The 16,030-nt window shown below is 37.7% G+C and overlaps 1 protein-coding gene across 1 annotated transcript in view; it reads right to left on the reverse strand.

Annotated features, from left to right (window-relative positions):
- Nucleotides 1-16,030, reverse strand: part of nos1 (nitric oxide synthase 1 (neuronal)) — a 60,853-nt gene that overhangs the window by 29,553 nt on the left and 15,270 nt on the right. The window contains 4 exon segments of the mRNA NM_001309969.1: nucleotides 2,298-2,389; nucleotides 3,332-3,494; nucleotides 6,757-6,902; nucleotides 15,769-15,906. Of these exon segments, the coding sequence (NP_001296898.1) occupies nucleotides 2,298-2,389; nucleotides 3,332-3,494; nucleotides 6,757-6,902; nucleotides 15,769-15,906 (539 nt within the window).

The raw sequence follows: 16,030 nt of genomic DNA on the forward strand, positions 1-16,030 counted from the left end.
TTCTACATTCTCCTTGACTACTCCGTACGTCACCGTAAGTGGATCGGCTCTCCGTCGTTCATCAAATGATGGAATAACTCCAATTTTCTGCTCCGTTCGGTTCTGGCCGGGTCAAGCTTCACAATTGCAGTCATAGCAAACAGGAAAAAGAACCTCAACAACCTCAGGTTTGTCAAATTTAAATGGTGTAAATATAGATTGGTGACCACAAATTAAGTATAATAAAGTTAAGTTTTATTCTAATATCCAATAGAATCCACTGTTTTTGCATCATATAAGGAAGCAGGGCTGTCTTTTCAACATTTAATTTAAAACATGGTAGTCCTCTCCAAATAGATTTGCATTCTGCTTGCTTGCATGATTGCACATGCTCTCCCTGGGCTCCAAGAAACTTTGGAGAGGCGCTAGATTGAGTAACCGTGGTTGACGCAAGTTCTGCTTTTCACGGACTCACTGAGGCGGTCTGGAACGGAGCGGACACATACAGGAGTGGAAAATGTGGAATTAGGGGGTTACATAGGCGAGTTTTTTAGAAGGGCAGCCCGCACAGAGCATCGATACACACCAAGTGCTGTATTTTGAAAAATCATTTCATACATCTCAAATTAAGACAATACTTGCGCCAAAATTGCACAGTGCTGCTTTAAGTATGAACATTTTGGCATTTTTCTTGACCAGGACTGTTGGCAGAAGAAATATTTTACAGCATTTTAATGTAACATTTCTCATTAAATCAAGAAAAAAAATTGGAGAAAAAAAAAAGCATTTTAACAGCTAAACTGTGCTATATTGACATTTGTATGTGATGCCTGCACACCACTTTTGAAGATAAAGGAGAGGTTATCAGGTGATATAAGTCCTACACCAATGAACCAGAGTAAAACATTAACTGATGTATGACCCTGTCAAAGCCTGGCTACGTGCCCCTACATACCCTAACCATAACCCTACTGCCCAATCCGGATCCCGCTGGCCTTTTAATGCTCTTTACGGGCTGAGATCGTTAATGCTGGTAAGCTGGTTGTTAGTAACTGAGGAGGGTGTGATGGATTGACTGAGCAGCTGGTCTGAATCTGGGCCAGTTGTGCTTTAAGTCTACATCCAGAGAAAAACAAGGTCATGGCAGTAATGGTAAGAATTCATAGGCAAACAGTCCTCTTTGGAGCAACAGATTATGTGATCAGTTACTCGTGGTAATGCATCAATCCATCAGCCAGCAATCAGAATCACCAATTCTGCTCTCGTTTGACCAACAAAGACAAAATCTGCTCCAAAGACCAAAGACAAAATCTGATTGAGCACCCCCCCCTCCCCCGATCATAAAATGTATCAACACCAAAAATGCATGTTCTTTGATTCGCTCATTATTTAAGTCAGCAAAATAAAAATCAGATAAAGCATCACATTCCTTTAATGTGATGAAGAAATGCTGTTCTACAGTCTCTAATAGATAAGCTGGATGCGCTCCGTGGTAATAGAATATTTGCCTACTTGAAAATGTAATTATAAAACAAAGCTACAGATAATTGGAATCATAATCAAGCTATAAACTACTTCAGTATATAAACGTCATTACACTGGAAAATAACAACCCTGCAAGTAAGAGACTTCCAAATTATCTTAAAAAATATACACACTAAAGACCAAATGGGATTATTTTTTTTCTTATTCAGGTATGACAACTTAAAAAAAAAAAAAAAAAAAACAGACATGCAGCTTATGAGGTCCTTGGTTACAATGTAGAACCTTTTTTTCTTGACGCCTCATAGAGAAATCTACATTGTGATTCTGGCTGGTCCGCCTTAAACAGCGATCAATGGACGATACATAAATTTCAGTCTCATTTGTGCGGCGCCTCTTTCTGACATGTGAATCCGAACCAGCTTTCGGAGGGCCGGGAGACTTGTAGTAATGAGTCTGGATCCATCCATCTGACGAGAAGTAAATGTGAGATGTCACATGTGATTAGGACTTGGCAGAACGTGTGTGAGGGCGGCACAGGGGTCTGACAAATGACTGCTCGTTAGCTAGGTCTGCCGCCTTACCAGCCGGGCAATGAGTGCTGGCGGATAAATAGACAGGCAGCAGATAGTGTCAGATACGACGTTAAGAGACAGAGCGTACGTTGACAGATGGGAGAGAGGGTCAACGTGGGGTAGTCGGAAACGGAGAAGGGTGATGAGCTACATGGAGTGACAGATGGATTGAATGCATAGAGAGGTGGGGAACGGACAAAGCTGTAACAGTAGAAAAGGCAAAAATAAAACTTAATGTATACGCTGGGCATGTGGTTTTACCTAAGGTTGCCTTTGTTGGTGGCATACTTGATGTGGTTACAGATGTAGTTGTACATTCCATGGGCTGTTGTGCAGTCTCTGGCATCAAAAACCTGCAAAGAAAACATAAAAAAAGGAAACTAAATACACGTTTGGCGAGTAAGATGTGTTGCTAGTGGAGCAGACTCTTATCCAGTTCCTGCAAACCAACCCAGTCCGCTATGGCCTGAAAACACCAACAGCACTACATTTACAAAAAAGCAAAGAAGTCCAGAGGTTTTCCAAACCAGATGCCTTTCCCTCCATGACTATGCCTGGAGATCATGTCCATCTACACCACAAACAGGAGGCGACTCCATCGCACACGGGGAACAAGCTCAAGGTTGTCCCAGGAAAGCAGACGCAGCTCTTGCTTTGGCAGGAGCTCGGATTTAAACAGCAGCTCAAGCATCTTGGTTTCTTGTGCACAAGTGAGTGAGATGCTTGAATGTGCTCAAGATGGAACAATGTCAAAACAGAAGCGCTGCATTTACTAGCCTGTTAGATTCCAACTGTTACATATGGTCATGACATGGACTAGGCTCAACTTGGAGAAGGTCTGAACGGCTTCTGTCTTCCATGGAAAGCTCATAGTAGAGCTGCTGCTCTCCAAAGGACCAAGTTGAAGTTGTTCATTAATCTGATCAGGATGCCTCTGGGATTCCTCTCTTTGGAGGCACGGTGCACTGTGAGGACTACAGGAAGACTTGGACTAAATACACCTTGGAATTTGCCAGAATGAGTTGAAGTGTTGAGGAGAGGATGTCTGGGCTTCTCTCCTGAACCCATTCTTGGTAAAACTGTCTATCTCATGTACTCAATAGCACTTTCAATTCAACAATGCATTCTCTTTTCTGTGTTCATCCCAGCAATTTTCCAATGCGAACAAGGCATTTATGTAAATCCACAAAAAAAAAAAATAAAATTCAAATTATTTTTGAAAACAAACAAAAAAAACAAACAAGCTAAACATTTTCACTAACAAGATACACAATCCTTGACATATTGGGTACAACCTGTAGTTTGGACCACTGAATCCGTCCCACACATCTGGCAGCATTCCTCCAGGCGTGTTTGGCACCATAAATCAGCTCCGTATCTTTTAGTTGATAGGTTCCTGAAGCTTCAATCTCTTTCGTCACCTCTTCCCATCTGTCCACATGAGCCTTGGAGCCATACCTGAGAAGCGGGACATGTCCAGAGACACAGGATAACAACCGACAACACTCAATACTCAACTGTGAGGACGTGTGTGGTTGTCAAACCAGAGTCAAGTGATGAGTTGTTAAAAAGTAGACACGGAATATGCTGACACATTGAGAACATGGGCTCCCTAATGTGGGCTGTGTATTGTTTTACTCAACAAAAAAAGAAAGGTAAAGTAACACCTAAATGGGGAATGTTTCAGATAAACAGGCATTAGGGTGACAGAGAACCTGAAAGCAGGTTTCTGGTAACTAACACGTTAAAAATACATTTCACTCCTGAAAGTGACTCCATTGGAACACTGAAAGGGAGTTTCCCCACATTTCTGCACCAATACTGGCTCATCCATCATCACAGTGAAACAATATCACCAAAATACAGGTGCCTCATTTTAAATGCTTCACATGGTAACATTGCATAAACCTAAAAAAAAAAAAAAAAACATATTTATGTCAAATTCAGTGATGCAGCAAATGTAGAAATTATAACACTGCCCACAATAATTAAAATGTGGAGGTCAGATACTTTATTATATTTTTCAGGTTTTATTGAAATTATAAACAGTCCAAAAAAACAGAAGAGAGAGCTCTGGGTGTGATGGTCATTCTAATCACATGCTCTTTAGGACATAAAGGCCAAATCCAAGCCTCTTGCAGGGATTTAGGTACAAAACTTTTATAGACAATTTATAAACCCGGTATGTTTCAATTAAAGAAGGGAGATTTCTATATTTAAATTCTAAAAGTGAAACTTAGATTCAGTAGATGTTTATTTGTTTTGTAAATATGCATGTGGTCTATTTCAGTCTCACACTCATCCGTTTGACAACTGTCTAGTCAGCGGTATTCTCCAGCATTGACTAAGCTTTAATATTTTTGTATTAACAGCCATGCTTTTATTGGTCGTATGAAATATTCTAACTGTATGAGAAACTGAATGTTTATTTTCATTACCTATAAGCCATAATTATCAAAAGTTACAAAAAAATATTTGACAAATATCTTTTAATTAGAATATATAATGTAAGTTCCACTTTTTAATTGAATAACTGAAATAAATCAATTTTTTGATGATGTCCTAACTTATTGTAAGACACCTGGAGAATTTGGATTAAGCAACAACGAAAAATTGGGCACTTGATTGAAGAGCTCCTGGTGGTGTGAGGATATGAAGATTAATCCAAAAAGTGAGGTTACACCAAAGTGAAAAATAAGTTTCCACAACCAAAATAAATTATACATATTTATATCTTGACCAAGCACTCAATGTAATGCAACTCAATGCAAAGTTTGCCCATATTAGACTGCAGCCTTCAGACAAAATTCTGAATAACAACCAAAAAAGCATATCCTTGATGTTGACATTTCATAAATTAAGTGATATAATAATTTTGTATTCTGTTAAGGGCTAATTTATATCGATTAGTACAACTATTTTTCTGCTGGCTAGTCCCCAAACTGAATTTGTAAAATAAAATCCTTCCCCTCTATGAGTTACATAAACCGATAAACCCCGCTGCTGATGAATCTTATTTCTGTTTTTGGACATTGGAATCCATGAGTATAATTTCAGATTCTATGCTTACAGATGCACAATAGTGTATATTGTTAAAAATGTGTCAGAAGTATTTGCCTCATTGGCTCTTTAACTCAGTTTGAAAACTTAACATTAACTTATCTGAACATTAACCTCCAGCTAAATGTCAAAGAGTGACCCATTTTATAAATAATTTCAAATATCAGACATGTTCATTGACATTATTTATACAGGAATCACCAAAAGCTACTGCACCTTCTCTGATTTACCAAGAAAGCTTTTTTGTTCTCTTTAAAAAAGACAAATCCAGCTACTGCCAGTTAAGCACAGGTAATATGATTTAACTTGCTGAAAAATAAATATATTCAATCTCCAACTCTCCAAGTTGTTTGAACTCTTCCACCTTTTTATTGTAGTTTAACAAGAGGTGGGTGGTAACCAATTACACCTAGCTACATTTATTTTTGTAACATTTTGGAAAAACCAAATTTATTTGTAGGAGCAATTCACTTCATAATTTGTACTTGCATTGTATACACACAATTTGTACTTGTTATTCTGAACATTATGTTTTAGTACAACTTCTGGCTCCTCTACTAGCCTCCATGAAATGAATAAAAAAGCATGTTTAAACCAGAAACAGAAACACAGGTACAGTTTGTGTTAAAGTGAAACTTGTTTACACGCCATCCTCATTGTTTTAAAGTTTCCATCTGCTGTCTATCTCAATTGCACCATTTGGAAGTCTAGTGAATATATTCTAGTAATCTATACATACCGTCAAAAGAAGCACTTTGAACTGTTCCAACATATATAAATGACCTATTACAAGTACTGGCTTCGTGCGGTGGAAACGTTATTTGAAAATGTGTTCCTTCTGGCTGAATTTTGAGTCGCTTTATTGTAAAAAAAAAAAAAACTTCACTCATGATCATTTTGTCAACATCGTGTTACACTGGAGTACAATTTGTGGCTATTTTACCCACCTCTGAGATTAAGTCTACACCTTTTCATTGGTGGATTTTGGGACTGCATGCAAACCTTGGTTCAGCAGGCCATAATTTGAGACAGGCTTAGACAATTTCATGTCTCATTGGCCTATCTAGAGAGCTAAAACTCCAAATAGTGAAAAGCAACTTGGCTCTCAATTTCAATTGAATTAAATTTTATTTATATAGCGCCAATTCATGAAACATGTCATCTCAAGGCACTTTCCAAAGTCAAATTAAATCAGATTATACAGATTGGGTCAGATTATACAGATTGGTAAAAAAAAAAGAAACCCTTAGCATTGATGGGAAAACTATATTATAAACTATACTTAAGAGTGTGTGCACTGCCACAAGTTTCATTGGGTGAATGTGGCCATAGTATAAATCGCCTGAGTGGTCACAATGACAAGAAAAGCACTAAATAAATTCAGTCCATTTACTATATCGGTGTTACTGTGCAACAGAAAGCTAAAGCATTCAGATAAAACGAGTCAAAAGAAATTGATTGAAAAAAGTTTCCATCAGTTATAATACATTTATACTGCTTTGCGTGGTGATGCACCACATTTAAGTGCTAACAGAGTTGTCACTTTATTACACTAAATTAGATGACAATGCAAACACTGTGTGACCATTCAACATCTCCTTTGATCAAGTCTCACTGGTTTAAATTCTTAATTTTTCCAGGTATTAGGACCTGAACTTACCTTTTGATGGAGGAGTAGTATTGGTCGATAAAGTCTGCGGCCAAGGGAAGAAGCTCCTCTTTGGGACGGACCTCGTCTGGTTTGCGAACGGACTGATTTGGCACCATCACAGAGCCAATGCAGACGTTTTCACTGCAGATTGGCACCTGCAATTAGGTAAGTAACAGTGTTGTACACAAGAGAAGTTATAAAAACTAAACTGAGCAATATGGCAACTAAGCAAAAGCTATATAAAAAAAGATGGATTTTCAGTTGCCTTTAAAAAAAAAAAAAGAATTCAACATACAGACCTCAAACTGAACAATAAAGACAGCCAGAGCCCTGACACCATGCCAGAAAAGGCTTTGCTACATTTAATTTTCAGCCCGGCACATGACTGAACCAGCAGGTCCTGCTCACAAGCCCTCAAAGACCTGCTAGCAGCACATGGATTTATAGGACTCTGAATTGATGAGCACCTACATACTTGTCAGAACTTAAGTAAGAACCAAGATGCTGTCTACCCTCCCAGTTCACCTTAGAGTGAAAACCACGAGTCATGTTTTGGAGGATCTGGTCATAATTGCCAAAATTGTTCTATGAACTCCATATCCTATGTTTGCTATATACACATCTATATGCTTGAGTTTTGACTTGAAAGACTTTGTACATATTACAGTTATTTTTAGAGTTTATCACTGAGAAAACAGTTTAAAAACTCTGATGACTGAGGCTATGTAACAGGTGTAAACCTGTATATGTAACTGGATTTTCAACATAAAACAGAAAAGTGGATTTCTCATTTTCAAATAAAATGTTTCCTCTTTTTTGGTGGTAGAAACCGACTGGTGGAAATACTTGTTTGATTATTGCTTTATGTTCAAGATTTTAAAAATCCTCAATCAGAAGCAAAGACAAACCAAAGTTTATTTTTTGCCTTTTTTTCATAGTAGGCAAATAATTCTGCAAACTGTTACTATAGGAGGCACAGCTTCGTCGGTTTACTTCCAAAGTGTCTCAGGTTTCCATCCATTTTTCTCCTCTATAGATCAAATAAATACAGAAACACACCAACTATATCTATAAACTCATTAGTTTCATGCATGTTATCAGCTACATGTGACCCGACTGTCACTAACCATCATATGTAGGCAGGGACATTATGAAGTAATGCACAGGCTTTGTTAGTCCATGTTGAGAAATAGAGGGTGTCGAATATGAGAAAAAGGGCCAATTTTGTTTTTTCACCAATTAGATATTTTTAAATATGAAAAGAAAAAGATGTACAAGCATACCAAAGTATGCATGTACCCCCCCCCCCCAAAGAAAAACAAAAACAAAACAAAGAGACATCACAGAGTGAGTCTTATATCCAGAAGTGAAGGTGTATGATTTTTAAGTAAAAAAGGGCAAATTTCTCTTATTTAGACAAGTCGGGTTTTAATTTCAGCTAATTTGTTTTTGGGAAAAAGAGCTTGTGTTTCAAGTTAATACGTTGCATTTTAAAATTAAAAGAAAAAAAAAAAATCATCCTCCAGTAAGTTTTTCCCCTCTGTGAGATCAATACAATGAATCTGGCATTCAGGTGTGTTAGAACCATTTTTATCCTTTCAATACTTAATACATCATGGTGTTACTGCTGAGAATGATCAATTCAGATAGAACAATTAAGCTGTTGGGAGGGTGGCTTGTTTTCTTGTAAAAACACTTTATTTGACAAAAGTAACTTAACTCTTGAATATATCAGTGGACGGCGATGTGTGTCAATGAATGACCAAGTCAGTGAGTCATGTTGGTGTCATTTCGTTAAACTTGAAGAATAGAATGGAGGAGGGGGGAAAAACAGATGGCTGCTATGAAAAAAAAAATTATGCAACTGTGTGTGCTCAGTTTATTATTATTAAAGCTTTAGTCAGTTGCCTTGAATTGTTGGAGAGAGAACAAAGAGCATAAGTGGAGGGTTTTAGCAGAGAGAAAAATTGACTATGACCCTAGTGTTGCCAAAATTGGCTCATTAAACTCAACCTCCCACTTACACTTTACCAACACTGGAACAATTTCTCCAAAACAGACAAGAAATGCAAGATTTTTTTATCTGTGAGCACACAGAGCAGAAAAACAAAAAAAAAACATGGAAGACAAAAAGAAAATACAGAAAGTTCAAGATGAAAAAAATATTCGAAAAGAAACAGCAAGCTGGCAAAAAGGTACCCGACAACAAGCAAGAGCGAGACAGATGAAACAAAGAAGTGATGGAGTAAAAAAAAAAAAAAAAAAAAAGGGGGAAAATGGATGAGTAGAGAGTTAAAAATAAAACAAAGGAATAACTCATGCTTCAGCACGTCCGCTCGTCACACTGCTCTGGGCATTCATGCCAGCCAGCTGTCCTTTTAGAAAAAGACGGATCATCTGTGATATATAATAAATCTGAAGATGCCATTGCAGCCCATTCATTGGGATGCACACGACAGGCTGATAAGTCACCAAAGAGATTAGGCTGCTTACAAATGGACAGTGCATGCTTAAAAACAGCAATGCTCACCTTTTTACTGCTAGATGGGCTCTTAACTAAAAAAAGAAACATTGACTGCATGGCAGAATATGTTGTCAAAAAAAAAGAAAAAGCAGGTGATAAATGAACAGGAAAGAATCAAGAGAGTGCTAAGCACAGGCTTTTGGGAATTTCAGTCTCAAAGTTGTGGGAAACCATCCAACACAGACTTGGTTGCAAATCCAGTTATGGATGTTTACCTTCCAGACTGCAAAGTATAGCAGGAAAAAGGATTTTCCACATTAAAAAATGTAAACGATGTCTCAATTAGCTTGACATTGATTTGATACTTGACAGACATTGAAACAAATATTTAAAAAGGTTTATTTATTACACAAAATAATTCAGGTAGTAGTTTTGAACTGTTTGCTTAAGCAAATGACAGAGCAGACTCAAGACAAAAAAAACAACTCTGCAACTACTTGGGAGTCTTTACCATCAATTTGTTTGGTGATAAATTGAGGAAAAGGAAAACGTGTGCCTATTTTAGGTTCAGATGACCCAGTTCATTAAGCAGGTGAAATACAACGATGACGACTGTTGGGTCAGAGGCCTTCCATCCATCATCAACACCCTCCAACAAGGAAGGCAAGTCACAAGAGGTAATGGCTAAAGAAGCTGATCGTTGAGATTTCTGTATCCAAGCAAATTCATGGAAAGTTTAGTCGCAGGTAAAAGGAAGAAAATGGCAATTTTTTTTTCCTTTTAATGCTGTTATTTTATGATTTTTTTCATTTTCATGACTCGTAAGTCACGGTACTCAAAATGAACCTATTAAAGTTTAAAAATGCATACACTATATTGCTTTAAAAAATTAAAGCTTAAAAATGCATACACTATATTGCTTTAAAAAATTAAAGCTTAAAAATGCATACACTATATTGCCAAAAGTATTTGCTCACCTGCCTCGACTCATGCATGAGCTTAAGTGACATCCCACTCCTAATCCATAGGGGGCAATATGATGTCGGTCCACCCTAGAACAGCTTCAACTCTTCTGTCCGCAAGGTTTAGGAGTGTGTTTATGTGAATTTTTGACCATTCTTCCAAAGCATGTTTGGGAGGTCACATACTGATGTTGGATGAGAAGGCCTGGCTCTCTGTCTCTGCTCTAATTCATCCCAAAGCTGGTCTATCGGGTTGAGGTCAGGACTCTGCAGGCCAGTCAAGGTCATCCACACCAGACTCTGCCATCCATATCTTTATGGACCTTGTCATGTTGGAAGAGGCAGGGGCCAGCTCCAAACTGTTCCCAAAAAGTTGGGAGCATGGACTTGTCAATGTCTTGGTCTGCTGAAGAATTCAGAGTTCCTTTCACTGGAACAAAGGTGCCAGTTCAGTTCCCGACTTTCAGCTCCTGAAAAACAACCCCACACCATAATCCCCCCTCTACCAAACTTTACACTTGGCACAGTTGCCGACCTCTTCAGCATCGGCTGACCCCGCTCCACCAGTTTAGGTGGCCGACCACTTCGTGGCTGAGCTGCTGTCATTCTCTAACACTTCCATTTTCTTATGATATAGTTGACAGTTGACTGTATAGTATTTAGGGGCGAGGAAATTTCACGGCTGGATTTATTGCACAGGTGGCATCCTGTCACAGTTCCACTCACTGAGCTTCTGAGGGCGACCCATTCTTTCACAAATGTTTGTAAAAAAAACAATCTGCATGACTAGGTGCTTGAATTTATACACATGTGGCCATGAATGTGATTGGAGTACCTGATTCCAACAATTTTGGATGGGTGAGCAAATACTTTTGGCAATATAGTGTGACTAATAAACCATGTAAGTTTAACTCTTTCACTTAAAAATGTCGTAAGCCAACTTTTCAATGAAATTCAGATTTATCGAGGTAAGTGTATTTTTCTTTACCGTTGGATTGTTAAGACAATTTGATTCAGTATATCTACTGGTCTGTTACGGGTGACTGTGATTGGCTATAGTTCATAACTGGTCCTCAATAACATCATAATTTGTTATAAAATTAAGCCTAAACCTAAATAATTAAGAGACTGAAATCAAATGCCAGATAGATAATATCTATGGACAATAATAGAGGTACTTCTGTAAAAACATCAGTTTATGGGGTGCGTCTTGAATTTTATATCTGACTTTTTTGTCTGACTGTTCTTTCACTTATTTTCTCTCATTTCCAATAGTATTTTCCTTCACAGCACCACTTGCTATGCAAAGTATAGATATCTATTCAACAATGAAAGCAAACTAAATTATGAAACGCTGCTTAGGTCCTAAGACATCAAAATCAATAATACCAAATCTATTGTAGAAATTCTGGGCTATAAATTTCCTTAATCATAATAATCATCAAAAGGTTAACTTTATCTCTCAAATGAATGGCTTCTAAGAATGAAAAAAGACACACCGGTCCACAACCTTTATGTATAAAACTGCCCAAATCGGCCAGTGTGCATCATAGAGAAAATCTGCATCCATCACATCTGTGAGAAAAATGTGGAAAAGTTTTGCACATCACTGAACCAACAATATCAGTCACACAAGGTGCTGCACAACAGTACAGGCATAAAGGGGGGTGAACTGACATGGCGTTTTAGCCAGAATAATGAAATAACACTGAAGAAATGAAGGATTCCTCAATATTGTTTTTACTTTAAGCATTGTAACATCTTTAACTTGAAGCAACTAATACGTCTTCTGTTGTGGGGAGTTTTTGGCCAAAAGATATTTGCCAGCATTAGTTTATGAACAGGTTTGGTATAACCAGGTAAGGTCAAAGCCCCGTTATTTAGGCCATAGCAACAACATGATTGTTTTCTATATCTGACACCCTGTTGAAGAGTGGCTGGGCTGTGGGTATCGTTGTCCCGTTGGGTGACCCAGTTTGGGTCAAGCTTCATCTGTTGAACAGATGGCCTCACATTTGACTCTGGAAGACTTTGATCCACAGAGGAATTTGTGGCTCAGTGACTCACTGACTACAACGTGCTCAGGTTCTGCACAATAAGGTCACCATAATATGACAGTGTGAGGTATGCTGAAATATTCTGCATGGTTTTGAGACATTTGTTTTGATGCGGTATTCTCCACCTCTCAGACTTTCAATTACCAACACAAATCAGTTAAGATGCCTAAGTCCTTTGAGGAAATCTGTTTACACCCGACAAGCATTGTAGTTAATGTAACACAGTTCATTTTAACCTCTAAGACCCGATTTTGGTCCAAACAGTCTTTTAGACACCAGAAACAATTCTGATCAGTTATAAATCTCATTTAAAGATCTGTCAGGAGAAAGAAAGATATACGATTGAAGAGAAACTGAAAATTTCTAGCAATTAAAAAGCCTATGCGTAGACTCTCGGGTCTCAAGAGGTAAAGGAATTTTCAGGGGAGAATTTAAAAGGTTTTGTGGTTTGATTAAAACATAATTCTCCAAATCTCAGCTTTCTCACTATGGTCTTTATATGGGTTATCTTCTTTCTGCTCAGCCTTTCAAATATTCACAAGTAACAGTTTATATCATGTAAATCAAAACTATGCAACATAATCGGATTTCTCTACAATATTTCTGATCTGTTGTCTTCTTTCAGAAGCTGGGAGACCAAACAGCACCTAGGGAGGGGAGCAGGACCTGTTGCATCTTTTGACACCAAGCAGCAGGGGGAACTTTACCAGCGAAAGTATGCAACTTTGTCAGCAATCTCTCCACCAGCCTACATTAATTATAACAGATCCTCCTTGTTGTACACCTAGAACATGCCAGGTTGCTTTGAAGCTTCAGCTGGATTCAGAGACTATAAAGCAGACAACTTCTGGTTGTAAATACTCCTCCTCCTTCCTTCTAGTCAAGGAACCACTGTACAAAAAACCTTACAGTACAAAAAACAAACTTACTTATATGCACACAGCTATTAGTGCAGCCTATTTTTGACCATGCAAATTTTGGCATGTACTAAAGATATGAGCATGACTGCTGAAATTCAATGTGTTAATTACATATGTAGAATGTTATCTTTTCTGAACATTGCATGACTCAACTTAGCAGGAATCTCCACTCCATAAAAGCTTGGCATTAATCTTGAATGTGTCCACTGTGGGGAAACGTGTAAAAAAGGTTCCCAACATGTGTGCACAAGCTCAAAATTGCTACAAAACAGATTTATAAATCTTGATTAATCAACCTATATTTTTTCTTTAAAAAAATGCTTTTCTTGGGATTAAAACGTTTGTATTCTGTATACTACAAAAACTGCAAACTACTAACTTTCAGGGCTTTTAATAATTTATGTAATTTTGCTCTTGTGATATTCTGCACTTCATTAGACAAACCAAACAATCGAGCAAGAACATGACAATTAACATGGCATATATGTAAAAACGTCAAATATCAGCATCAGTAAGGCCTAGTTTTGAGTTGCTGAACAGTCAGTTCCAGTACTGCACGTTTGTCTGACTAAGCCATTCAATTCGTTTTTAGAACATGCATAAAATACACATATTGACAGCACTTAAAATACTTGTAATGACCTGTGAACATTTACCTGGTAAATACAATGTTTTTGCAACATGCAATCATCTACCTAAGCAAACAGACAGTTTAGATACAACAGCGTTAGAAAGCAGCCAATTAAGATTTGGCAATTTTTGGGTAATTTTCTGTTGTTCAGTTAATGGGGATAATTTGAAAACCAAAGCAAATTTAAAACAAATGGCTGCTGCCTAATTAGCCTCAAACACTGAAATACCCACATCATTCTGGCAGCTGTTGGGAACTTTAATTTAGTGACCAAAGCAATGGCAACCTTTGAATATTGCCCCAGTTTAGTACAATTGTCCTTTAGTAAACACATCCATTATTCAGCTTGTTTACAGTAACTGAGTGCTGCTCTAAAATGATAGATGCAAAATTTTAAGGGAACAGATATGTTAGAATCACAAACTTCATTTACTGTAATTCTGAAAAAAAAACAACATCTACCTTTTTATTTTTTATTTTTTTTAAGAATTTAAAAATGCATAATTTTCAGACAACTCTTGTTGTCTTAAAGAGAGTCCGACCCACTAAAACAGGAAAGAACTACCCTAAATGGGAGATGAGGGAGTCTTAAAAGGAGCAATAGGCGATTTTTTACCACTAGGTGGCGCTTGATAACTGTAGTAGACCAAAACAAGATGTGCATCAAGCCACGCCTCTCTCTACCTCACCCCAGCGCTCGGCACCCTTTTCCCCTTCTAACCCATCGGCTCGTATGAGCCTAGTTGCAAAGGATAAAAACACAGCAAAGTAGTGTCACCTTTCAGAGGAACATGTCAAGTAAAGAACTAAGTAACTCATAACTTTATAATGCTGTTAGCAAGAGAACGTTTTGACCCGATGGCCATGCTCTCCGCCATGTTGTGCCTGGGCAGAGAGGGGGCAGCTGTTCACGTGCATTTAGGTCCGCACATGCACGGAAGGCCTGCTATGTAAACAAGAAATTGAGAACAACACATCTTTTTAGATGGACGATAGTCCATCTAAAAAGATAACTTTAGTTCTTCACAAAACTATTTTTAGTTTTATCTAAAATAATAGAATTCCACTTATTGCTCCTTTAACAACACTGCAGGAGGTATAGGTAGGCTCCACGGAAGAAAACTGATGAGGTCAGATTTTTTCCTTTACCCAGCATTGTGAAACAATTGTGATTTTGGATTGAGAAGATGGAACAACCAAATGATGAGAGATGAAGCACATTTCAGGCCATGGCTCAAACCGATAGCTTGAGCCAGGAGTCAACAACCAGGCCGCAAAGGCAACCAAAAGTCTGGTTTCTGACTATAAAGTTTATAAAAAAGGTAAGAGTTGAGTTTTTGGGGAAAATGTTTTTATTTTGCAGGTACAACATTAAAGGAAAATGTTACTCTATAGGATCTGTAGAGATCAAATGCAAACAATAAATCACCATAAATCTTCACTTCATTAACTCAAATTCCAGCTGGAGACTTTGCCAACACTACTGCTGTCTTGGGTGGTCACCATTTCTGCCAGTGTTCTAAACGTTTACGTCACTTTCCACTTTCATGCCTTTCTTTCAAACTTAAATTGTGAGACAAACTTTAATTGTGAGGAACAAGGTTAAACAAAACTGAAAAAAGGATTTAGGCCATTTCAATAAATGATGATCAACGCTGAAACCGACATCTGTTTGCACTTTCATTTCATTTCTAGTTTTTGTAAGTAAATAAGAAGTTATTGTATGAATACATTTCCATTTCTTGAGTTTGTGATTTAAGTTTTTTTATATACTAATGGAGGTATTTCTATTATGCTACTGACTGACTCATTTTCAATTAAACCTATAAACAAATACCACTCATTCCTGTAACAACTATACTTGAATGAACTTTTATACTAAGGAGGATTTGAATGATAGTAGAAAAATGCCTTGCTTAAGCATTGGTTAGTGGTTTCTACAATGAAAAAAAACTACTTCAATAATAACTGATAGATTCTGCCTTACCGAACTGCAGCTGTGGTGGAGGACATCATTGTAGACGGTTCCCGTCTCCCAGTTCTTGATCTTTATGAAGCGAGGGCATTTTGAGGGGCTGCCATTCTGCACTGACTTAATGGGTGAGGTCCTGCCCTGGGCTGTAGACTGCAAAGAAAGAGCACACAAACATTTTTGTACATGCATGAGTCACAACTATAACTACGCTAATAGGTTCTGACCCTTGTAACACTTGTGGTGCTGGCTGAATGGGTCGTTTCTAACCAGGAGT

The sequence above is a fragment of the Fundulus heteroclitus genome, chromosome 12, assembly GCF_011125445.2.
Source record: "Fundulus heteroclitus isolate FHET01 chromosome 12, MU-UCD_Fhet_4.1, whole genome shotgun sequence".
NCBI classification, from domain to species: Eukaryota; Metazoa; Chordata; class Actinopteri; order Cyprinodontiformes; family Fundulidae; genus Fundulus; species Fundulus heteroclitus.